Source organism: Pagrus pagrus (genome assembly GCF_965226575.1).
Source record: "Pagrus pagrus genome assembly, chromosome: 3".
Taxonomy (NCBI): Eukaryota; Metazoa; Chordata; class Actinopteri; order Spariformes; family Sparidae; genus Pagrus; species Pagrus pagrus.
Window position 1 is genome coordinate 28,195,138 of NC_140187.1, and position 22,349 is coordinate 28,217,486.

Below are 22,349 nucleotides of genomic sequence, written 5' to 3' on the forward strand. Positions count from 1 at the left end.
GTGTGTAGAGCTGGGCGCTGCGCAGTGACAGAGTGGATTCATCTGCAGTCGTTCACCTCCAAACTCGAGAAAGTTGCTGCGTCAGCTACTTCGGCTGTTTTTTTTCTAAATATTGGATTCCATTTGAAATTGACTGCAGATAACAAGAATCCATCTGGAACACAATGCTCTGTATTTGGTTTTAAAGTGGCTGTGTGTAAGGATTGAGGGAAACATGAAGATAAGAAGGATGGGCAAGAGCAATCACTTCAGAGCTGTTTTTTCAGTGTCCATGTTAACCCTTTGCTTTCAAAATGACAAATCCACTTCAGGCCGCGTCATTTCTCTGTAAGGAATTCATGGTATTTTTGAAACGAGCCCCTCAAATGACCTCTGCACACTCAGGTGTCAGTATTCCAGTAGCTCTCCGGTTCAACTGGGACTCGAGCTGCCAGATTTTCCCCCTGTGCGCTACTAGAGCAGTGATTTATGCCCTTACCCGTGGTGCCTCATCTCCATCCATATTGTGCAACTTTGGAGGAGTGAACATAAAGCACTGGTGGCAATAAAGTCAAGTAAAGTCATGTCTCCGAGGGCACAGTGGAGGCCCTTGTTCTCACTGCTGCAGCTGCTGTAAAGATCCTACCAGCACGTGTGTGCTGCTGCACACCCAACAGGTGTGTGTCTTCACTGTTTGGTCCTTGACACACGTGTAATCCAGGAGAGGAAGTACTCACACACGGTCCAAAACAACACTTATCCTTTCTGGGTGTTTTTAGGTGACTAACCTGTTATTTTGAAACAACCATCATTTCTTCCGACCAAGCCTTCAGTGAGGCAACAGAAGTCGTGTGACACACAAACAAACGTGTACCATTTTCACACTAGCTGCTAAGTAACATCACTGTTGTTCCTATGTAGGATTATGACTTCTAACATCTGCCTCCTGTTTAGTTTCCACAACATGAAGGCGTCAGAGTAATCTACAATAATACATTAGTTAAAGCGGCTACAAGGAACCTTCGAGTTTTGTTTCTGGCGGCCCCTGTGGACAAAAGCGGTATTGTTTCCACCACCATGCGTCTTAAAGATCTCAGTCTGGCTAGCTTGTGCATTTGTTGAGTGAAAGAAAGACTTGAAATATTTAGAATACTGTTTTTTCAGTAGTGGAAAGTAACTAATTACATTTACTCAAGTAATGTAGTTAAGTAAGACTTTTATATACTTACACTACTGTGTTTGAGTATTTCCATGTTCTGCTACTTAATACTTCCACTCCACTACTCTGCTTCTTTGTAAACAAATATTGTACTTTTAACTCAACTAGATTTGTTTGATAACTTTAGTTACTCTGCAGATTGCATGCTGCATCAGAGCTAAAGTAGTACATTTTTGAATTAATTAAATTTTTTGGATTGGATTCAAATTCCTATAATCAGAAAAAGGCTGAATATCAGATCTGATAACCGGTCAACTCATAGTATTCAGTTTATATATTCATGTAAATATATTACGTGTACTTTTTATACTTAAATATATTTATTGCGGGACAATTACTTTTAATATTTATGTACATTTGATCAAATACTTTACTGAAGTACTGAACTTACGTAAAAGTTTGAGGTAGTTGTACTCATCATCATCATCATCATCATACTATCATGTCCATTTTCAAATGTTGTACTTATTACTCCACTACATTTATTTGACAAGTTTGGTCACAAGTTACTTTGCAGATAACATGCTGCATAAGAGCCAGAATAGCACATTTTAAAATGTATTTATCTTATCTGATAATATGAACACTGATTCCAATAATCTAAAAAATGCTAAATATCAGAAATATAATATATGTATAATTAACTTTTGATACTGAAGTACATGCATTGTCAGAAAATTACTTTTGATATTTAAGAACATTTAACATCAGGTACTCCTTTAAGACTTTTACTCATGCACTACTTGTAAAAAGTACCTAAAAGTCAGTAACCGACACAACACTATTTTACTTTTTAAACAGCAGTTTACAGGATCCATGACGGTGAGGTAATGTATTTGTGGCTATGTAAGATTAATAACTGTAATATGATGATGGTGGAATGAACAAACTTTGCTTTAGTGCCGTACCACCAGACTACAGAGCAGTTTCTTCTCTCAGTCTGTAAAACTCCTCAAATCAGCCACCACCACACGACATGAAAAGTAATTTAAATGATATGACTTATCCAACAGGGATACATCCATCGCTGTGTAACTATAATAACTATGTAAAAATAGCTCATCGTCTTGCTGATGGTCAAGTTTGCTTATGCAGGTCATATAGAGGCATCTGTATGAATTGAGACTGTTACTTGTGGTACCTTTAATGTTGTCTGGTAAGGCACACTTGGAACAGCGTGCTGCCTTTGAGTTGACCCCTATGTCTCCCCCCCTCCTCAGCTCGCCTGAGGAGCTTTAGCTTTTTGCTGGCCAAGCTGGTTAGCCAGCCTCATAACAACAAAAGCCTGTCATTCAGCAGACCTACACTACAGCTGATCATATGACACAATAATGACGACCCACTGTGACCTTTGCGGTCTGCTGTATCCTCTTCAGCCTTCCCACACACCCATGCTGCTTTTACTGCCGCCGTGATGGAAGGTCATCCATATTAGCCCATTAACGAGAGTTGAGTGCATGTGGCCGGTCCGCTAATCCAACTATTCCCCCTTCATAAGAGCCATTACTCCCCTGGATGAAGGTAAATGTGCTGATCCTGGGGAAGCCACAGCCCAACGTGATTTAAAGTCACTTTAATCTGAGCTTGGCTGAGTCCTACGGCGGGGTTAAGTTGTTTAGTCTGTCACCTGCTCTATGGGCATTGTTTAGAAATGCTTCAATACTAGTGGCCAGTCAATAGCTAAGTATCAGTACTAATACCAAAACGACACTTTTAATACCTACTTTCAGAAATATTAACGTTTTTGTTTTTCTACGAAAAAAATAATTAATAAAATAGTAAGAGACAAACTAAATGTTTTAGTAATGTTATCGTTCATACACTGAGGTAACATGTAAGCCTACTGCTGACAGATTTGATAGTTCAGTAATAGTAATTTTGCTGAAGTGTCCACAATAGTAAGCCAACAGACAGATAAAGCTCTGGCGCTCGGCTGACACAAAACATTGTGTTATAAACCAGCTGTTCTGCTTCCACCTAGCAATACAGAAGTATCTGCTGCCTTATTACCAGACTACAAGGCAGCATCTTTCCTGAGGCTGGAACACCTCAATTCATCCCCATAAAAATAGTTTTAATTTCTGGAGTTTGTCCTGGTGACAGGTATTAAGATTAACTATATAAAAATAGCCAAACCTCTCTCTGGTGGTCACGTTTCTTAATGTAGGTCATATAGAGGCATCAGTATTAAACGGAGACTGTTATATAACCAGTTACAAGTTCCTTGCAGTATAAGATGAATGTGACCAGACTTTTGATGCTGGCTTTCAGACAGTGTTATGACAGTTTGGTCAGTACAAAAGAAAATAACAAGGTTCAAATCCAGCTCTAATATCCTCTTCCATATTACAGTTTTAATGTGTCAAATGAGGCGAAAGTACATAAGAGCCCATTGTTTATGCAGTTCAGTGTTAGCTGGAACAGCCTCGCCTGATGTCTGGCTGCAGCTGGTGTGAGGCAGCACAGGCTCAGAGACAGAGGGAGACAGCTGGATACAAAGCACTCCCCCTCTGCCTGGGGTGAAGCTGAGGAGCTGGAAGTGTCTGAGACCTCCCCTGAGCTCACTCAAGAAGCATAACACTGCAAGCAAGTAAAGCTCCTCAACTGCGGCCTTCCTTAAGAGGCAACCAGTGGCAGGATTCACTTATAGTGGTAGAAAAATATGTGCCGTCTTGGGAAGGAAGGGAGAGAAAGGAGGTGAAGGGTTATAGCGTAATCTAGGAGGGAGGGGGGAGCATACATGTGTACTGCAGACTTCCATTACATGATGCCTCCAGGGAGTGTTTGGTGCTATAAACACTAGCTTGTCATTCACTGGGAGGACAGAAGAACAGGTTATGGGCCATGATGGGCGTGACAGGTTTTAAAGACTGGTTTGGTTGGTTTACAGCTTAAGGAGACTGAAAACCAGCCTGGCAACCCAGCAAGGCGATGGGAACATTGAGCAGAGCGACAGAGCTCTGGAGCAGGAGAGCATTTCTAAAAACAGATCATTTATTCATAATTAGCTCTCATCGTGACTGATTGCAGCCCTGCATTCATCCTAACAAGCTCCAGAAAAAAGAAAAGCACTGGGATGTAGCCAGTACTCTGCAGTTATCTTTCTAACTATAATCAGCCTCCTTGAATGCACCCAGATAAGCACTTTCCAAACCATTTATATGTGGAGAATAGCTTTATGTGTTCCAAGACCACCATCCTGAGCTACTGTGACAAAGCCTGCAGAGCAATAAAATGTAAATGAGACTTTAGGTTTATTTAGCTATTTCCTCTGTTAGTGATGATAGTCATTGTACTTTCTTCGAAAACCAATTTAATTAATTGAACTGGCTGAACAGACGTTCAATTACCTAATTTAATGGATTTGGACTTAAACCCTCTGTTTTTCTGCACTCAGAGGGATGAGGCTTTTGTCTTTGGATTAAGTTTCCCTGAGAAGTTTCTGTAAGAACTTTTATTAATAAATACGACCTGCAAACCAAACAGCTGATTCAAATGCTGATTTTTTTTAATTCAAACAAATGCAATTATACAAATTACTAAGAACCAGCTTAACAACAGTTGTTTACTATATATTACATGCTTTTCAAATACATAAAAATGCTCTAAAAAAAGAGACAGAACCAGTGTATTTACAATACCAACATTTACATACAGCTTCATTCTCTTGAGAGAAATTAATTGGGAGCACCGGTCCATGATTTCCAGCATGGATGAAATAACCATGTTAAAATAAACTAACAAAACTGGATTTTCTGTCTTCCTGCACTGACTGATCAGATGTGGCAGTGATATCAAAGTTGGTTACTTTTAGGTAATACTCAAATGGTGTGACAGAAGCATTTGGCTCAATCGTATTGTAAGTACTGACAATGAGATAGAGGGAATACTTTGTAGATGACAAACATGAGTACAGGAAGCTCTATGGCAGCTACATGTACAAGCAACGCTGTGATAAAACCGGATCTGGTGACTGCACAATGTTCCAGGAAGTAGCCATCTCTTTGACTCATTTTTAATGAGTTCAATCCTTCATTTTGATAAAGTCCTTGTCCAATCCTTCATGCTTACAGTGCTTTTACATGTGTGTAAGTGTGTGTGTGTGTGTGTTCGTTGCGGCTCAGTATCCTCTTACAGAGACGGTCATAGTCCTCAGTCTCTCTTCAGAGAAACACTGGAGAAGTTTAGTCCACATTCCCTTTGGCTATACCACACAGTCCACAGCAGGTCCTGGTATAGATTCAGTGCACAAGTGCCATCACCACAAACACTCGCAATCCAGACATGTCGACGCTCCCGTGGGGTTTTGTTATGTTTCAAAAACAGTTTGGCATTCAAGCTAAGGGAAAATGAGAGGACTTCGTTTTCTTTACACGCTGAATTCCAGAGGTTCAGTTCCTTCATTCTTTGGATCCCCTTGTACACAAAAAACAGGTAAGTGCAGTCTAAGGCACAGTGACAACTTGTCAAGGTGAAAAATGAGTACAACACGATGACAGATAGGCAACTACACTATTGTTCCCGGTTTTGAGTCTTGCCAGTGAATCTGGTCATCTGGCTCCAGGTTAGTGTTCATTTGGTTACCGATGTGTGGGTCCATTTGGCTGATATCTACGTAGGATCTGTAATAAACACACAAGATTGAAACACATTAGACAGATGGCAGACTGAGTGTGGCTTGTTAACTGTGACTCTAGAATGAATTAACCCTGGGCTGTCAAAGCACTCCTGTCATATTTCAGCTTTGTAATGCAAAGATCAGGAACTAAGGGAAGAAATGTAAAAAAAAACCTTAATGTACTAAGTAACTGTACTTTATGTGATACAGGTATGTTAGGAGTAAACCCAGGGTCAAACATTCTCAGCCAAAAAAAAGCAGATGCACACAAACAATGCACACGCATAGCCTTCAAATGCGACAATATTCAGCGGTCACATTTTTTCCCTCTGCCTCACAAGTGCTGTCCCACCACCACAAGACATCCAGAGAAAGAATCAGCAAGAGTCATGAAATGATTTGGAGCTTTCTGTCAGTCCCTGCTAGGGCTGGGCAATATGGACTTATTATAATATTGCAATATTATAGTTATATCAGGATACACAACATGTATCTCCTAAAAAAAGCACTTCAGAAGTGGTAGGACTGGGTGACAAAATCAAATTTAACTATATTTGTGACCTAATACATCAATTATGTTGGAGGGACGACTATAAGTACTTTCACAAAATATCAACACAAAGAGATTATTTATAAGAAATGTGTATAAATGGACTAAGTGGGTAAAGGAAAGTATTGGAACAAGTTGAACCATCTGGGAAGTTCAGAAAATCAGAACCAGGAAAATACAATGTTTACACCCTATCAGGTTATAAGAGTATAGAAAAAATGATGACGATATAATCTCATTATGCAATAATGATTTGATATCACTATATTGCCCAGCCCAAGTCCCTGCCACATAAGAAAAACACACATCACCATCACCATGATAGCCCCGTGGGGATTTACATTCTTGTCTCTCACCCTTTCTTCTGTGCTGGGACTTTAATTACTGTGGGGAGGGGGTTAATTTTCCTGGTCAGTGGCATAGGCAACAGCACCACACTTCTCTAAAGGCCCCGCAGGGCACGCCATCCTATCACAGCTCCGCCACTCAAACTCTGGGGGACATCTGTGCATGAGAAGGGGGGCAAAGGTCGAGGGTGAATGGCAGCACATGGGCAGGGAGCCTCTGCACAGGCCGAGAGGAAGGCAAACAAAACCAATCTGAGCAGCATACTGCAGAGAAATGTGACCACTGGATGACAATATGCCAGCTGTAAGAGGAAGTAGGGCAGGCATGTTTTCTTTTAAAAAGCCATGCAGGTGCCTTATCATACATGATAATGAAGGAGCAGTCAAACATCTCAAAAATGCAGAGTTCACTTCAAAACATCAATAAGCAGACTATGGAGTCACGTTGCAGACAGACTAACAGAAGCAAACGCACAGTCCCGGCCGTTGCTGCTGTTTACTTACTATGAGCTACCTTTCACAAAGGACACCTTACTGAGCCTGTGCCCTCTGGAGGATTGTGGCTGCGCAGGGCTGGAGGCCACCTGCCTGACCCGACAGCCGGGGGAGTAGGAGGAGGAGGGAAAGGAGGAGGAAGGCAGGGAGGAGGTGGAGGAGGAAGCTGAGGAGGAAGAGCTAGCAGGGAAAAAGGCACAGCGCCTCTGGCCATCAGGGCTGTGCCAGGAGCCCTTTAAAAGCTGGGAGGCGCCATATCTATAAGAAAGCAGGGCCAGTGGACAGTTAAGGAGGACAGCAGAACCAGTGTTAAGCTCAGAGGGAGAACTGACTGCTGGCCGCACAGATCCTATAATCCTACCGTTGAACCACGCGGTCATGTGAAGCAGAAGGATGTTTTCTTATTTCCTAACTTAGGCTGAAGAAAAGGTAACAATGGCTACACATCAGTCCACAGTACTGTTGTGTTAAAAGAATAACAAAACCAAACGGCAGCTTATATTTTCTGCAGCCATCCATTCTAGGTAATTAAACACTAGCGCTTAGCTTCTGGGATAAGGAGGATCAGGGAGTGGCTTATTGGATAAGGAGCTGAGGCCAAGTTTTTTTTCTCACCTGTTGTGGGCGGAGTGGCTGTAGGGGGCTGTCGTGTAAGAGTAGGTCTGCGGCGCATGCATGGGCATGTCGTATTCCGACATACCACTACTGCTCATGTGGCTGTGCCAGTTTGAGCTGGAGGACGCTGTGGACACTGGAGAGGAAAAATGGTACATGTCAATAAATATCTGACTTATATGTGAAACATAATGCACTACAGTCTGTAACATATGGTTGTGTGGTCTAACCTGCAGAGTAGGAGGTGTTTCTGTTGTTGTGGCTGTACGGTGCAGGCATGGTCTGATAGCCCAGGCTCTGCTGGGAGCCTCGGTCGTAGTCGTAGTTGTACGCGGCCTGTTTGTGTGCTGCGTTGCGTTGGTACCAGCCTCTCAGGTGTTCTGCCACCAGAGCCTTCTGGATGTTCTTGGTGACGTGCTCATTGCTGCGGGGCACCGGGCGGTTCCTAGGTGGCCGCAGCGTGGCGTACGGATTCTGAGACATGCCGTCTATCTCGTCGTTACCGTAGTGACTGTGCATGTCATGGCTTTGATAAGCTGCTGGTGTCGGGTGGTAGGACGGATTAACATTATAGTGTCCCTCCATCTCATTGTCATACATATAAACTCCATTAGAGTAAGGCTCTGGCTCTACGTAGCTGGGGTAGCCTGTGACGTAGTAGGCTGTCGTGGTTGGACGGGCCCGGGGCTGGTAGGTGTAGCAGCGGGTGTCTGGCTGAGCCAGGTTGGGCATGCTGCCCGTGTTGGCGTACATGTCTTTTCTGTGGCGGCCGCGCGCTCTACGTCTGTGTGTGTGGTTGCCAGGGACGCTGTACTCCACACTAGACTGGCTGGTATAGGAGGAGCCATCATCGAGGACCTCAGTGCTGTTGCTCCGTCGGGCTGGGGAGAGGGTGAACGCTGGGACAGGAAGTTCGTTCTCTGTCAGGAACTGGGACTGGGACTCCAGACTACCGCTGCGCTGGCGGAAATGTTGTGGAGCGTCCTCTGATCTGCAAGTGGAAAACACTTCACTGAAAAGCTGTTTTGACTCAGAAGCACCAAAACACACCAGGAGCTGTTGACGAAGCAGATATTCAGGAGGGAAAAAAAAAAATTCCTACCTGAGCTGGGTGCTGCTGTAGGCGTTGCGGGTGAGGAGGGGGGTGGGGGGCATGCTGCGTGCGTCACGTGGCTGTCTGGAAGCCGGTTTAAACGGGCTGCTGTGGCTCGATAAGGCATCACGGTGACTGTAGTGGAGCGATTCCTGGACGTGGCCGTAATTTAATCTGGAACACAGATAAGAACAATGTTTTCAGGGTGAAGCTTTTTATTCAAATTAACTTCTCTACCCTCTCTACACTCGCTCTCAAAACTGAAGGAGAATAAAAACACCTCGTGTTTGCTTGAATGCATCACTTTAGTCATCACTTACACCTGAATGATTGCCATTACATACTCCATTGGTCTCTCTTTTCATGCAGCAACGTGCATTATAAATGTTTAAAATCAGTTTAATCTGTGAAGCTGAGAGCAACATATATCATTTTGCTAACACTTAAGAAGCAGCAGCCTTTCACACTAAGTTTCCAGAGCCACTTTCCTGTTTCCCTTTCCCTCTCCGCTTGGGATTGTTGTCTACTCCTTCACAGGCAGCGACATGTTCTTTTCCATCTATTTTTAAAGCCGGTGCGTTGGGCTGATAAGCGGGAGATTGTTGGAGAGGCAGGAGAAGGAGGGAGGAGGTGACTGGCAGGAATGCAGCCCTGGATCTAGTCTACAGGTCTGTACTGGCTCCATGCTTAAGACTCACACTGGAATATTAACATATTAATATCCTTCATGGTTGTGAATGCTAGCTGTTTACCTGCTGTCTGCATGCTGGTCATTGGAAGAGGCCCGTCTGTCTTTGCTGTAATGGATGTCCAGAGTTTCTGCATGATGAGGTCTCGGGGAATACTGAACCGACCTGGACCGCTGCCTCTGGGAAATGAGCTCATCATCTGGGAGATAAGTGTGATTGCTTGGTTAAAATTGATGTAAAATGCAATAAATGAGGGAGGAAGGAGTGATGCACAACGTGTATGGCTATGCCTGGGCACTTACCATCATCCAGAGTGAGGCTGTCAGACAGAGAGCTGAGGTCTGAAGGGTTGACGTCGTCTGATAAGAGAGGAGAGAAAACGGTCTTCAGAGACGCCTCTGATATTCTACTTTTCAAATAGTGACAGACTTGTCAATCAATCACCACTTCACAGTCAAATAAAAAATCATAGTCCTTAAAAAATGAATTTCAAGCTTTGATGTGCAAGTAAAGCAAAGTCTGTGTAGTTGTTTAAAGTCTTGCATAGCCAGACCTTTCTGGACAACCCCTTGATGCACCTATTATCATACTGGTATAAGGAAAAAAACTATCTGGCTTGTTTATTTCTTTAAACCAATTGCAATCGTCTCAAGGTGGCACTATGCCAGGGATGCAGCGACGGTGCTAGTGCAAAAAAGGTATTGGGGGGGACTTGTTTTGCATGTGGGGAAGCGAGCCCTGGCATTAAAGTGGCTAAATCCCCAAGAAAGAAAAGGGAACAGCTGCTAGCTTGTTTACGTTCATACCGTTAGTGGCCAGGTTAGGTTCAGGGTGACTTAATATTTTCAGCGTGTAGGGTGCTAGCACGGAGGTTGTTGTTGTTTCCCGTAGCAGCAAGGATTTTGAAAAGGGTAACACATGCCAGCAGTCTACATCCTGTCAGTCAGCCTACGTTGTTTTTGACATCTACCTGCTAAGATCAGTGAGGCTCTCTGGGTGGGTTTCTTTCCCTTCTTGATCCTGTAGGCGTTGATCTCCTTCTCAATATCCTCCAGCTTCCTCATTGCATCCAGACAGTTGTTCCTCCTCTTTTTCTTCACTGTCTTGCCGAGGTCACCCTCGTTGGATAACTTGATGGCAGCTTCCACGATCTTCTGCTGCAATGCGAACCTGCTCTCCAGATTCCTCAGATGTGGGTCCTACAGGGAAAAACACAGCGTGCACAGAGTTAATGAGGGAATTTCCCCAAAATAATGACACATCCTGTCAACGACCGAAGAGAGAAACAGACTTCAAGACACAACATGGAATTTATCTAAAAACATTAATTTTCAGTGTGCTGACTTGCTCATATTCACATTAATATTCATTTTTTTCACTTGACTTATAGATAGCAAACAAACATTATGCAATACAAGCCTCAAAACACATGTTAAACTCTTAATCCTCAGACTCACATAGTCCAGTGATCTAAATGATCTGTTGGTAAACACACACAGTGGTGTAAGAACGGTGTTTCAGCAAACTGTGTCACGCTACATTACGTAAAAGACAGAAACACATCACAACAAAAACACAACAATAGCCTTACTAACCTCATCGTAAGGGAAAAGTTCATCCAGTTTGAAGGCTGTCCCCATACGGCGTCGTACTGGAGGTGCCTTCTCACCTGTGGCCAGGGGATAGTCTTTAGGCAGTTGTCCTGTAATCTCCTGCAAATAAGAACAACAGCCAACAGTCAGCTGAGAGTGTGGAGGTTTTAAACATCTATGAAAAATAACAGAAAGAGAGAGACACTCACAGCTTCTCTCATGCAGAGCTTCTTCAGTTCCTCCAGTTTCTGTGTCAGTGTGTCTTGAAGGTCCTTTTCTTTCTTTTTCAGCTCAGCCACCTTTTCTTTCTTCTGCTCCTCACTGACTTCAGAGTCCAAAGAACCTGGTAGAAGAAGCACATGTCTGATTAACTCCAAATTATGGCAATAAATCATCACTCACAATCTGTCTTGGAACAGAAGCCATTAGCTAATTAACTCTCTGTTTACCAGCTGAGATGAGGCTTCCGTTGCTGGCCATGATAAGCTGGTCTTTGCTCGTGATGCTCGACAGTTTGGTGATCCGTGGGGCACAGATCTCTGTCAGGTCCATGGCGATGTCTCCTGTACTCCTGGTCGTGGTCATCTTTGACTGTAGGGGAGGGAAGAGACAGTTAGGAAGAAGGAAACAGGGATGAGGAGGAGGGAGAGGAAGGAGGGATTTGGGAGTATTTCATTTTAATGATAGCGCACTGCGATAGTGGCGGCTCCATTTGCATGCTCAGTACTCCAAGAGCACTGCTCTCTCATCAATCAGTGCGAGCTCTATTCCTGGATGAACACTGACACACCATCTGCCTTTGAGGGAGACAGCGGCTGAATAACCTCATTTGACTGCAGCCACACACACTCATCCATCTCTGCCACAAAATGCACATCACACACCACTCATACTGTATAACAGCCTCAATACTCAGCAAATGTGCACCATAAACACCAAAAACACACAGAGCATGAGTTTCTCCTCACTGCATTCGAACCACATTTCACACTCGCACCAGGACCAAGGCTGTGAAAAGGGCTGCAACCAACCATTACTCTGATAATTGATTCATGCAAATTATTTTGATGATTAACTGATTAATCATTTAGACTGTAAATGTCAAAAACTGTGAAAAATGACATCTTTAAATTGCTTCTTTTGTCCAACCAACAGTCCAAATCCCAAAGTCTCTATTAAAATACTATTATAACATGACAAAGAAAAGCAGCAAATCCTGACATTCAAGAAGCTGGAACTAGATTCTGAAGGTTTGACATTTTTGCTTGAAAAATGAAGATTAATCGATTATCGAAATAGTTAATTTTCTTTTGATCTACTAATCAATTAGTCAACTACTCATTGCAGGTCTAGCTTTGTACACATGGGGACTTTTCCTGTATATTCTCAATGTCATCCCTTCCAAACTAAACACTTCACATTTTATGTAGCAAACTGTAGTTTATTCTGAGTTAAACATGTGAGTCTTCAGCCTCAGACAAGACAGAAATAGGCATAATAATAATAGGCACTACTACTATGACTATATAATTCTGTCTACTATATCAGCACAGTGATAAAAATCTATCCCTCAGAACAATATTAAGCTCTTGGTGCGTTTTTAATTTCAGCTACAAGCTTCAAGTTAGATAGATAACAGCAATTCCATTCCCTTTAAAGCAAGGACAGGACAATTTCCCAACATGAGACCTATTTACATTAAAGCTGGAGGCCTTTGATATCCCTTCGCCAAACTATTTACACAAGTCACAGGCATGGCACAAGGATCAGGCAGTGCATCACATGATGAACAGTCACTGTTTCACCAGGCTGTGACACTTGCACAATAATGCTTCAGACAAAACTTCAGCTCATATTAAAACAGAAAGAGAAAGACAGGCTCAGAGTGTTTTAATCTATCAGAAGGCTCATTTTGAATGAATGATGAAATCAGGTCAACACTGTAGCTCATACTGAAGTCAATTAAATGAGAATCAATGTTGTCACTCAAAATTAGGTTCCTAATAGGGTGACATGACTTGACAAACTGACCAGATGAGAACACAAACGCACACACAGTCACGCGCTCCACCAGTATTAAGTCCTTCCCCCTGCGTGACTTCCCACACACACAGACAGACTCTGATCTGTGGGTGGGTCGCCTCTGCGGTTCACTTGACATGAGGTGAGCTCTCTATACGGGTCAAGCATCAGTGTGAAAAGACTGTTTCTAAATAAATGTCAGTTGGCAGGAGATGTGAACAAAGTGAATCAGTGAGGACAGAACAGGCAGACACTCACTTTGCTTTGCTTCCTGTCCAGGTAGAACTGGTGCTGACTGATGGCCATCACCCAGATGGTTTTAATCAGAGAGTGGCTGGCATACCATGTGTGAATAACCAGCCCAGTCTGTCCGAAAGTTCGCTTGGTCACTGTTCTTCTGTAGAGGATAATGAGACAAACACTCAGTACAGTACTTGTGCTGCGCCAAAAAGCAAATCCGTTCAGTAACTGCACACAAATACTGAAGTTGATGGCAGCTAAATGGGGCTTTAATTAAGATTTAAAAAGATGTGTTACACAAAGATTAGAAAGGAATTCAAATAGAATCTTTATCCAATTAAATGTGTGGGTGTTTGTGTAATAATATACTGAGGATGAGATGAGCAGCACATCAAACTCATTTTGAAACAGACAGTGGGATTTAATAACAGCTTTAAGTGCCACAATAAAGCCTGTGTGGGGCGTAGGGGTCTTATAACAACCATAGAATAATAAAGTGGCTCTTGAACAGCAGGAAAAGACTCATTTGCAGACAGGTTACAGCTATTAACATGGTGTCCTAAATGGGCTAGTGGCTGCAGATGCCCTTCACTGTGTGTAAGGTGTAGGATAAGGGCAGCAGAAGCAGAGGAACAGCAGCTAAAATGGGAGCACTTCAAAAACAGAGAAAGGGCCTATTAAGATGAGTTTAAATAGATGAAGTGTTTTGCCTTCTCTGACCTGTGTGGGTCGTTCACTTCCACCGCAAATTTCTTCTCTCTGAAATATAAATTCTCCAACTGCTTCCACTGAAACAACTGCAGAGAGACAGAGACAGAGGGGAGGGAGACATTACACATCACTGAACACACAAGCCAACACAGGACTATTGATTAAATGTGGATTTACAGTACATGGAAAGTCATGTCATTTGATACCACATAGGCTGTAAAACACACATCTGCATCAATTTACTGAGGAAAGCTGGAAGCTTCCCGTACAGTGGGGATCAATCTTGCAAAAGGAAAACAAAACAGGGAGGCACCTATTAAAACAAGTCGCTTTGTTTAAGCCACAGCAGCCTCCCTTCTAGCACAGTTTTTTTCTGATCAACTTGCAACATTAGCAAAAACAACATAACAGCTGAAGCAGTGAATGGTGCTCAGCAGACTGGCCAGGCAGGTGTAGGCACGGGCAAACACAGGAGCAATTATAATGCTGCTGCAACTGCAAGGAGCAAAACCGGGCCAGGCGGCAGGCCAGCTTCTCATTACATTCTGCTATGGAGGAAGCAGGATGAAAACATCTGCTCCACTGGTACTGGACTCACTGAACAGATATGGAGCCACTTGTCTTTGAACAACTCTTCCCTGCTATCATTTTACCAAAAAGAAAAGAGGCAGCACAACAGTGGGGCTGAGATTAATGTTACAGAACATTTATTACCCGAGAAGTAACAACCTAAATTATTCCAAACTACAAAAACACATTATATATCTCATATCCTGAGTGAGAAAATGTGCCTGGGGCAAGAAATAGCAATAAGCTGACACATCTCCGCTGCCACTGGGACAAACATATTTTTGCTGAGCCTAATTTATACTCAACAAACCAACAACAACACATTCCTTTTCTGCCTTAACAACAGTGTGGCTATCACATTGACAGAGCGCTTGTATTTAAATCACAGATATGGAAGAAAAGACCACACTAGATAGAATATTTAGAGGAGCATATGGACAAAATAAAGTTAAAAACCCATTGACTATTTAAAATGGCTAAGCATGTAATAGTCGGACACAATGAAAGTCTTACCGTGAAGGTTTTTTTTCTCTCTTATCAAATCCCTGTGGAGTTCCCTTGGGTTTGTATTGAATCCTTTTGACTTTGAGTTTCCCACAGGGCTAGAGCTTCCTCGAACAATACTCTCTCTTGTCTGTCTGAAGCCAGATAGGTGTTGCAAGAGTTTCAGCTGAGCTGGCCACACCCCTTAACCACCCCCCTCGTCTGACATCACAGATACCTCACTGCCTTCAAGGCTCTGCATCTCTCTCTCTCTCTCTCTCTCTCTCTCTCTCTCTCTCTCTCTCTCTCTCTCTCTCTCTCTCTCTCTCTCTCTCTCTCTCTCTCTCTCTCTCTCTCTCTCTCTCTCTCTCTCTCTCTCTCTCTCTCTCTCTCTCTCTCTCTCTCTCTCTCAGCTCACTTCCTTTTTGGTCAGACCAGATGAGCAGGTTGTTCACAAGTATTTGCTGGGTAGGGTTCATCCTTGTTGAAAGACATTTCATTTCTGCTCTACTTCCCATCATTCACAGATAAGCAATCAAATCCTAAACAAACTTTGAATACTTCTCTTCCATCTGGGAAGTTCTCTGCTTGTCATATTGTAAATACTACACAAAGCACTGTTGTGTGGTTCAATCGACTGTAACCATGTCACCCACCAGAGCAAACATGTCAGGAATCTGTTACTACGGTCTAATCATTAATAGCAGAGCCTCTCTTTCCTTTCATGTAGTATGGGAGCACTCTGTTTAGGCCACTTAACCAGGCAAAAGACACACTCTGAACTCTATGAACACACGACACCTCAGAGATTCAGTGACACATTCAATGTATTTAAACACTTTGACAGGGAGCTTCTAATCAATCAGTTCTAAATGTACCTTTTTTTAATCCCAAGCTATACTGCTATTATCAACGAATGTCAATGTTGTGGTTTCTTGTCAAAACATAACCATATTGTCTTTATAACTGTCCACATGGTAGACCTCTCAACATGGTGTTTCAGCCAATGCAGCATTCCTTGTCAGTGTTGCCAGATCTTGTGAGAAAAACAAGCAACCATGTCTATTGAATCAAGCCCAAAAGAAGCCCAAAACAGGGAACATGGTCAATGTATACCTTATATGTATGAATTTATTTCGCATTTCAAAACCAAAACCAAATACTGGGCAATGTAATTTAAAACTTGTATGATGTGCACATTTTCACACTAAACTTAAAGCATCTGCCTGAGTGCCTTTCAATATTCCCCCATTGGAGGTTGAATCCAGTCTTTTAATACTGTGCTATTCACTCACTCTTTGTTAATCCCTGGCATTGTTAGGTAAGTGGCTTAAAAAAAGCCACTACATATATCGTGCTATTTTGATTTGAAATGTTACCGACGTTTGAGTTGTGTATAGCTGTAAGGGAGGGGTGGAGGAAACTGGTTGTAGACAGATCCTGCAACGTGACAAACTAGGCACTCCGCTTTATTTGACAGGAGAGCAAGCCTAAAGAAGCAACTACACTTGAGAAACAAGCCCAAACAAATATGTGTTAGCGACTTTACAGAAAAACAAGCCAAAACACGCTTACAATAAGCTGAATTGTCAACCCTGCTCCTTATCAATTACATAGTCATTCTGCCAGTGAAATAAAATGCATGGTACTTAATGAACAATGGGAACCAGCTAGCAGGACACCTCCAAAAAGCCCATCCCATTGTAAGGGAGACCTCACACCAATTAACACCCCCCTAGTTGCATCTCTAGCATCATTCACATTGTAATGACAGATAAAACCCTTTCACTGGATCATTCCTCCTATCAGAGAAACTCCACATCTGAGTGCCAGCAAACAGATGAAACTACACGACTCTCTGACTGCTGCTGAGGCCACTTCCTAAATATTTCAAGGACGTGACACACCTGATTCTCAACGATCACAAGACTGCAAGCAGTCCTTAAAGAGGAAACGCTCCCAGAATCATTCTCAAGTTGACATAGAAGTGACTCATCAATATTACTCCCACTTTATGCAGAGAAAACAAAATTAACCATTTATTAGAACCAGGAAGCACACTAGCTTAACACTCATGATTTGAGTGAATACACAGAATTTTTCATCTTCATATTTTTAGTATTTTCATCTCCCTTGTTTTTGCCAAACGTCTCATTACAGGCAGGTGGAAGTGAGCCAGAAATGCCTGTGGTTTCAGATGGGATCAGGCTGTTCAGATACAGCTCACACCCACAACCCAAGGACCCCCAGGGCTACGAGTCCACAAAATCATACATGGATGAAAATGTGATAAAGGCTGTGACTCATATGGCCGTACAGAAAAAGATCTGCCCCACCCTTCACATAACACGTCACAGACCAGCTCTGGCTGACTGGCAACACTGTACAGTTCCTCAACATGACGCATGGGTTAACTTTGTGAAAACCTGACAAGAAGAAGATGCCGGAAGGAAGTCTATCCTGTTGGATTTATGATGGGATGAGTTTAATGAAAATAAAATAACAAGCGAGAGAATCTGTTCAGTTTCAGCTTTCTTTTTCACTAAACCCTTTCATTTCATGTCATTATTGTCCCAGGGCTGACACTGTCACCCATATTAAACTAGAGATTTATTTTGGTTCTGCTGGCTCATCACACGTGAACCAGCGTGTGGTCTTAAAGAGTGTCCCATTACCCGCTGGGAGTGACACAGAGTGAGGAGGAGAGACAGAAAAGTCTCCTGGTTTCATTCAAGAGAGAATTAAGTCTTTGCTCGCCATCTGCTTCAGTCCCATCTTATGTCCTGGAATCACACCACACTGTTGTGGTCCTCCATTTTTGTTTCTCATATTGAGCAGTTTCTAATCCTCGTCATGAATCAAATGCTGCATCTTGTTTTTATCCAAGTCCCCTCCAGATCTATGCATTTTATCTACATCAGATTGTACTTACATACATTTCATCTACACATAATGTAAATGACAGACGCAGCAGGGAGAGTGGGCTTTTGAGTTTCAGGCTATTCAACAGTGGAGTGATGAAATTGGCATACATGCAGAGAAGATAATGTGAGGTTAAGCTTTTGTAACTGCTTTAAATTGCAACTTACATATATACAGTATATTTTAATAATGCACAACTACTGACCTCCCACCAGCACCACCACTAAATCCAGTCCCCAGCTCCCCCTATACAGATAACTGGTTTGTATTGTTTGATCAATTGTGTTCCCTCCAAGACACACACATAGATTACCATAATGAATGCAGCCTACTGAGAGGGGCTGGGCAGAAGGCAAGGAGGGATGGGCTAGGTTGAATGCAGGGAGTGTGAACTAAAGCAGGAAGCATTATCAACATTCACCAGATACAGAGGTCTCCCTTAAAGGTGAAAGGAAAGTGGCCTTACACTTCCACAGTAAGAGCGACAAAAAGGGTCATTCAAAACAACAACTTTACTTCCCACAACAGGAAACTATTGTGGCCGTCCTCTTCTTGTGTGGAGGAGTTGGAGAAGTTTTCAACCCTCCAAACACCCCTACACCCTTATTGCTGTCCCCCAACTCCAAACACCCACACACCCACCCACCGGGCTGGCAGAGTGCCAACCCCAGTCCCAGAGGCCTGCTACTTCCAACAGAGAGCCATAATTACACCTTCCACTGGGAGGGAGAGGGGGAAACACACTAGGGCTGTACCCATTAATGCTTCAGTGTAACCGCACACCCTGCTATGTCAACAGGTTCCTGCTGTATAACAACAGCTATGACGAGTCTAATGAGAGAGGCTGGGGAGAAATGCTTGGCTGGGACACTATTAAATAGCACCTCTCAAACAAACTGGAGGGGGTTATCACAGAAATAAGAACTAACTCAAATACTGTGCGAAAGAAGCAGCGCATTTTTGTACTTAAAGTACTATTTTCACAGATGCAACACAACATGACAGGCCCTCTAGAAACCACATTAATATCCACCATAAAACTGTTAGGTTGTGTCTGATAGTTTAAGAAACATACTTTTATCAGTTCTTCCTAAACTAAGGTAAACCTCACATTAAAGGGGGACTATGTAGTTTCTAGTTATTTTAGAATTTATAATATTTCAATATAACTAGTCAATATTATAAACTGAGAAATATTTTGTTTTTTCATAACTGAATAAACAAGCCAGATGAAAATAAGGTCCCCAGAACACTCTTTGAAGCTAGATAGGTGGCAGGGTCCGCCAAATATAAACAAAGTAAAACAGTATGAAATTGTAAAGGCATAACACATCAGTCAATGAAGATCTTTCTCTTCTGATTAAAATTTCTTCCAAAAAACTATATAGTGCACCTTTAATTGTTCATAAAGAACAGTTTTGATTCTTGCAGCGCATCACTGTTCTTTTTAGCTACAAATGACAGACAGGCAAAAACATTCCTGCAAGAAAAGAAATTTAATTTACTTGTTCACTTCACTGGTCCAATAATAAGCTTTCATAATAAAAATGGGACAATGCTCCACTATTTTTGGCTAAGAGTGTATTTGTACATTTTCCCCTTTCAACTTTGCAAGCTGAGCTTTTTTATAATCATTCCACTGTTTCCAGTATTTTGCTGTATTTGCTCTTACACCTACAGCCTTGACCTCGCACAGCACATACTGATACTCCAAAATATTTTCCCCATCTGTCTTCCCCTCTCTCCTGACTGCCATGGGAACCAGGGTCTTAATTACGCCTATTTACAGTGTGGATGGATCATTAACCAGCTAACAAGAGGCACAGTGATGAAAGCTGTGTTCTCAACTAGCAAAGCTTTTCAATAGTACATACTTTCACAAGAAGTTAAAAGCTAATAACTTGAGCAGTTTAACTTGTTTGAATATTAAGTTTTTCTGTAAGAAAACCGAGTCAAGCTTATTTGTATAAAGTCCGCACCCAAAGTTAGTCCCAGAGGGCTTTACAATGTGTACAACATATGAAATCCCATATCCTTGGATTCTTGACATGAAGAAGGAAAAACTTCCTCACAAAAATAAACAACAAACACAAAAATGTGTCTCAAGTGGTGGAGTTTTGTTTTGAAGAAGTAACTTCTTAAAATGAAATACTGTACAGCTGAGGGAAACAGAGCAGCTGTGAAAGAGGTCAACCTACCTTTCTTGGTTTTAGTTTATCCTGCAGATCGTACTGGCCGATGCCTTTGTAGCTGACTCCCAGCCACCAGGGTATTTCTTGCTTGTCCTGCATGAAAGCACACACACACCATAGCACCACTCATTAGAGGTAGCTTTATTGGTGGTAGTTTGAAAAAAAAAAAGCAATTACCCCATTAGGCTCACAGAAACAGCAACACAAGAAGAGATCAAATACATTAAAGGCCTTAAAAATCTCTGCAAGACTGAATCATTTTAACATCACTGTTTGATCTCCTCAGACGCCTTGATTTAATGGGGTTTGTCGGGGAAAGTTAGTGGATGCAAGTAAAAGTAAGGAAAGTGGTAGGAATCACTTAAAATATGCTAAAATGAACATGTGCGACAATGGTTTACTGGATTTTCCACTTGAATCTTTTGAATTCAAAGTGTATTCAGCTTGTATTCTCTTTTGGGATGCACTGATTGTGAAATTTTGGGCCGATGCAATACAGACGTTTAAAATAACAATTTGGCCAATGGATACCTATGTTTTTTGTTGTTCTTTATTTTGTTGTTGTCCCTTTTTTGCCAGGGAAACAAAGAACTCTTCATTATAAATTAATAACTGAACTGTTTTAAAGACATTCAGCCCTTCAAAATCTTTAAAAACCAATCATATTCGATCAAATTTATGGAACTATCTTTAATGTAACTTTCCTTCATGTGTAAAGGATATTTGTTTTTTTAAGTAACTATTTCAAAAGCCTTTTTAGCCTGCAAATCCAGTAAAAGAGGTTTTCACTCTTTCCATAGCCTTACAAACTAATGGCAAGGATGTCACAAGCCAGAAGCTAATGAATGTGCCAGCACAAAATGGACGTGACACATCAGATAAACACCAGCCACTACTATGCTGGTAAGCCAATAGCAGTCGTCTAGGCGAACATCAACGGATATCGATGTTTGGCCAATACATTAGTACTTCCCTAGTTCTCTTATCCCACCCAGGCAGCCACGGTTTAGGCCTGTGTGTTCCTACAGTAACAAACATGTGTTGCTGCTTTAGCTTCAGAACAGACTTTAAACAGAAAAAGGCCTCATGATTCAAGCAAAATGTAATAAAATTAAGTGAACAAAGCTTAGATTGATGGCTGTGATTAGATGCAGAAAAAGAAATGAAGACAGCATGTTGACAGAAGCTTGTTCAAAGGTTAAGCTTCTGTATGATTCCGGGCACCACTTTTACCTTCACTGGGTAATAATGGACTCCATATGTCGGCAGGGACTCCACCAGGGCCAGATACCTTCAGACAAAGCAGAACAGGTCAACAGGAATTCAGCCAATTACACTTCATCATTGTCAACTGGTGGCTTTTGTACAACAGACAGAGTGGGATTTAAGCTACAGTCGTTGAGAAGCCACAGTCATTTGCAGTGACAGGCTGATCGATTTGTTTCAGGGCCGTGACAGAGGGAGGGAGGTTCATTGATCAGTTCAAGGGCACAAATCATCCGAGCATTGTAAATGACCTAGGCGGGCTCTGAGTTACAGTAAAACACAGTGGAGGACTGACATCCTCCCAAAGCTGGCTGGCTGCCCTCTCTAAAAGCTGCTCGTCTAATTAATGACACATTCTGGCATGTGACAGACACCTCTGATAACAGCAGCTACCACAGTGCAGACACATGGGGTTAAAGAGAAAGGCCTGGTAGACATGCTGGAGAACATCAGAGGAATCAGTGCAAAAGAGACATAATATTCTTCATAATGTAGTTGTTTTGAACTTACTGAACGATAGCCTGTCCTCTCGTCAGCCCTTTCAGCTTCTTGTAATGTTCAATCACTTTGTCCTCACTGTAAATAGATAGAAAGATAAAACATTTAATGAATAATCCATCAAGTGTTACACATTCCAGCCACAGAGGAATTGTGAGAGGGCCCTTTCTTTGACACAAATTCTGTCTGCTCATGCAGAAAATGCAGTCTGGCCTACTGGCCTGCTGATGGCTCTCATCTACCTCTTT

The 22,349-nt window shown here is 42.3% G+C and overlaps 1 protein-coding gene across 3 annotated transcripts in view; it reads right to left on the minus strand.

Annotated features, from left to right (window-relative positions):
* Positions 1–4,685: 4,685 nt before the first annotated feature.
* The window catches only part of frmd4ba (FERM domain containing 4Ba), a 50,889-nt gene continuing 33,225 nt past the window's right edge, over positions 4,686–22,349 (minus strand). For 2 of the 3 annotated variants that reach the window (XM_084347944.1, XM_084347942.1), the window contains exons 9-24: positions 22,114–22,179; positions 21,571–21,628; positions 20,344–20,430; positions 14,180–14,256; positions 13,478–13,616; positions 11,647–11,788; positions 11,407–11,540; positions 11,201–11,317; positions 10,576–10,804; positions 9,908–9,964; positions 9,669–9,804; positions 8,926–9,090; positions 8,054–8,814; positions 7,824–7,959; positions 7,218–7,466; positions 4,686–5,820 (exon numbers count right to left, since the gene is read on the minus strand). In XM_084347944.1, the coding sequence (XP_084204070.1) occupies position 5,820; positions 7,218–7,466; positions 7,824–7,959; positions 8,054–8,814; positions 8,926–9,090; positions 9,669–9,804; positions 9,908–9,964; positions 10,576–10,804; positions 11,201–11,317; positions 11,407–11,540; positions 11,647–11,788; positions 13,478–13,616; positions 14,180–14,256; positions 20,344–20,430; positions 21,571–21,628; positions 22,114–22,179 (2,554 nt within the window). In that variant the 3' untranslated portion in view covers positions 4,686–5,819. The remainder of the gene's footprint in view (positions 5,821–7,217; positions 7,467–7,823; positions 7,960–8,053; positions 8,815–8,925; positions 9,091–9,668; positions 9,805–9,907; positions 9,965–10,575; positions 10,805–11,200; positions 11,318–11,406; positions 11,541–11,646; positions 11,789–13,477; positions 13,617–14,179; positions 14,257–20,343; positions 20,431–21,570; positions 21,629–22,113; positions 22,180–22,349) is intronic. The other variant, XM_084347943.1, reaches the window with a different exon arrangement.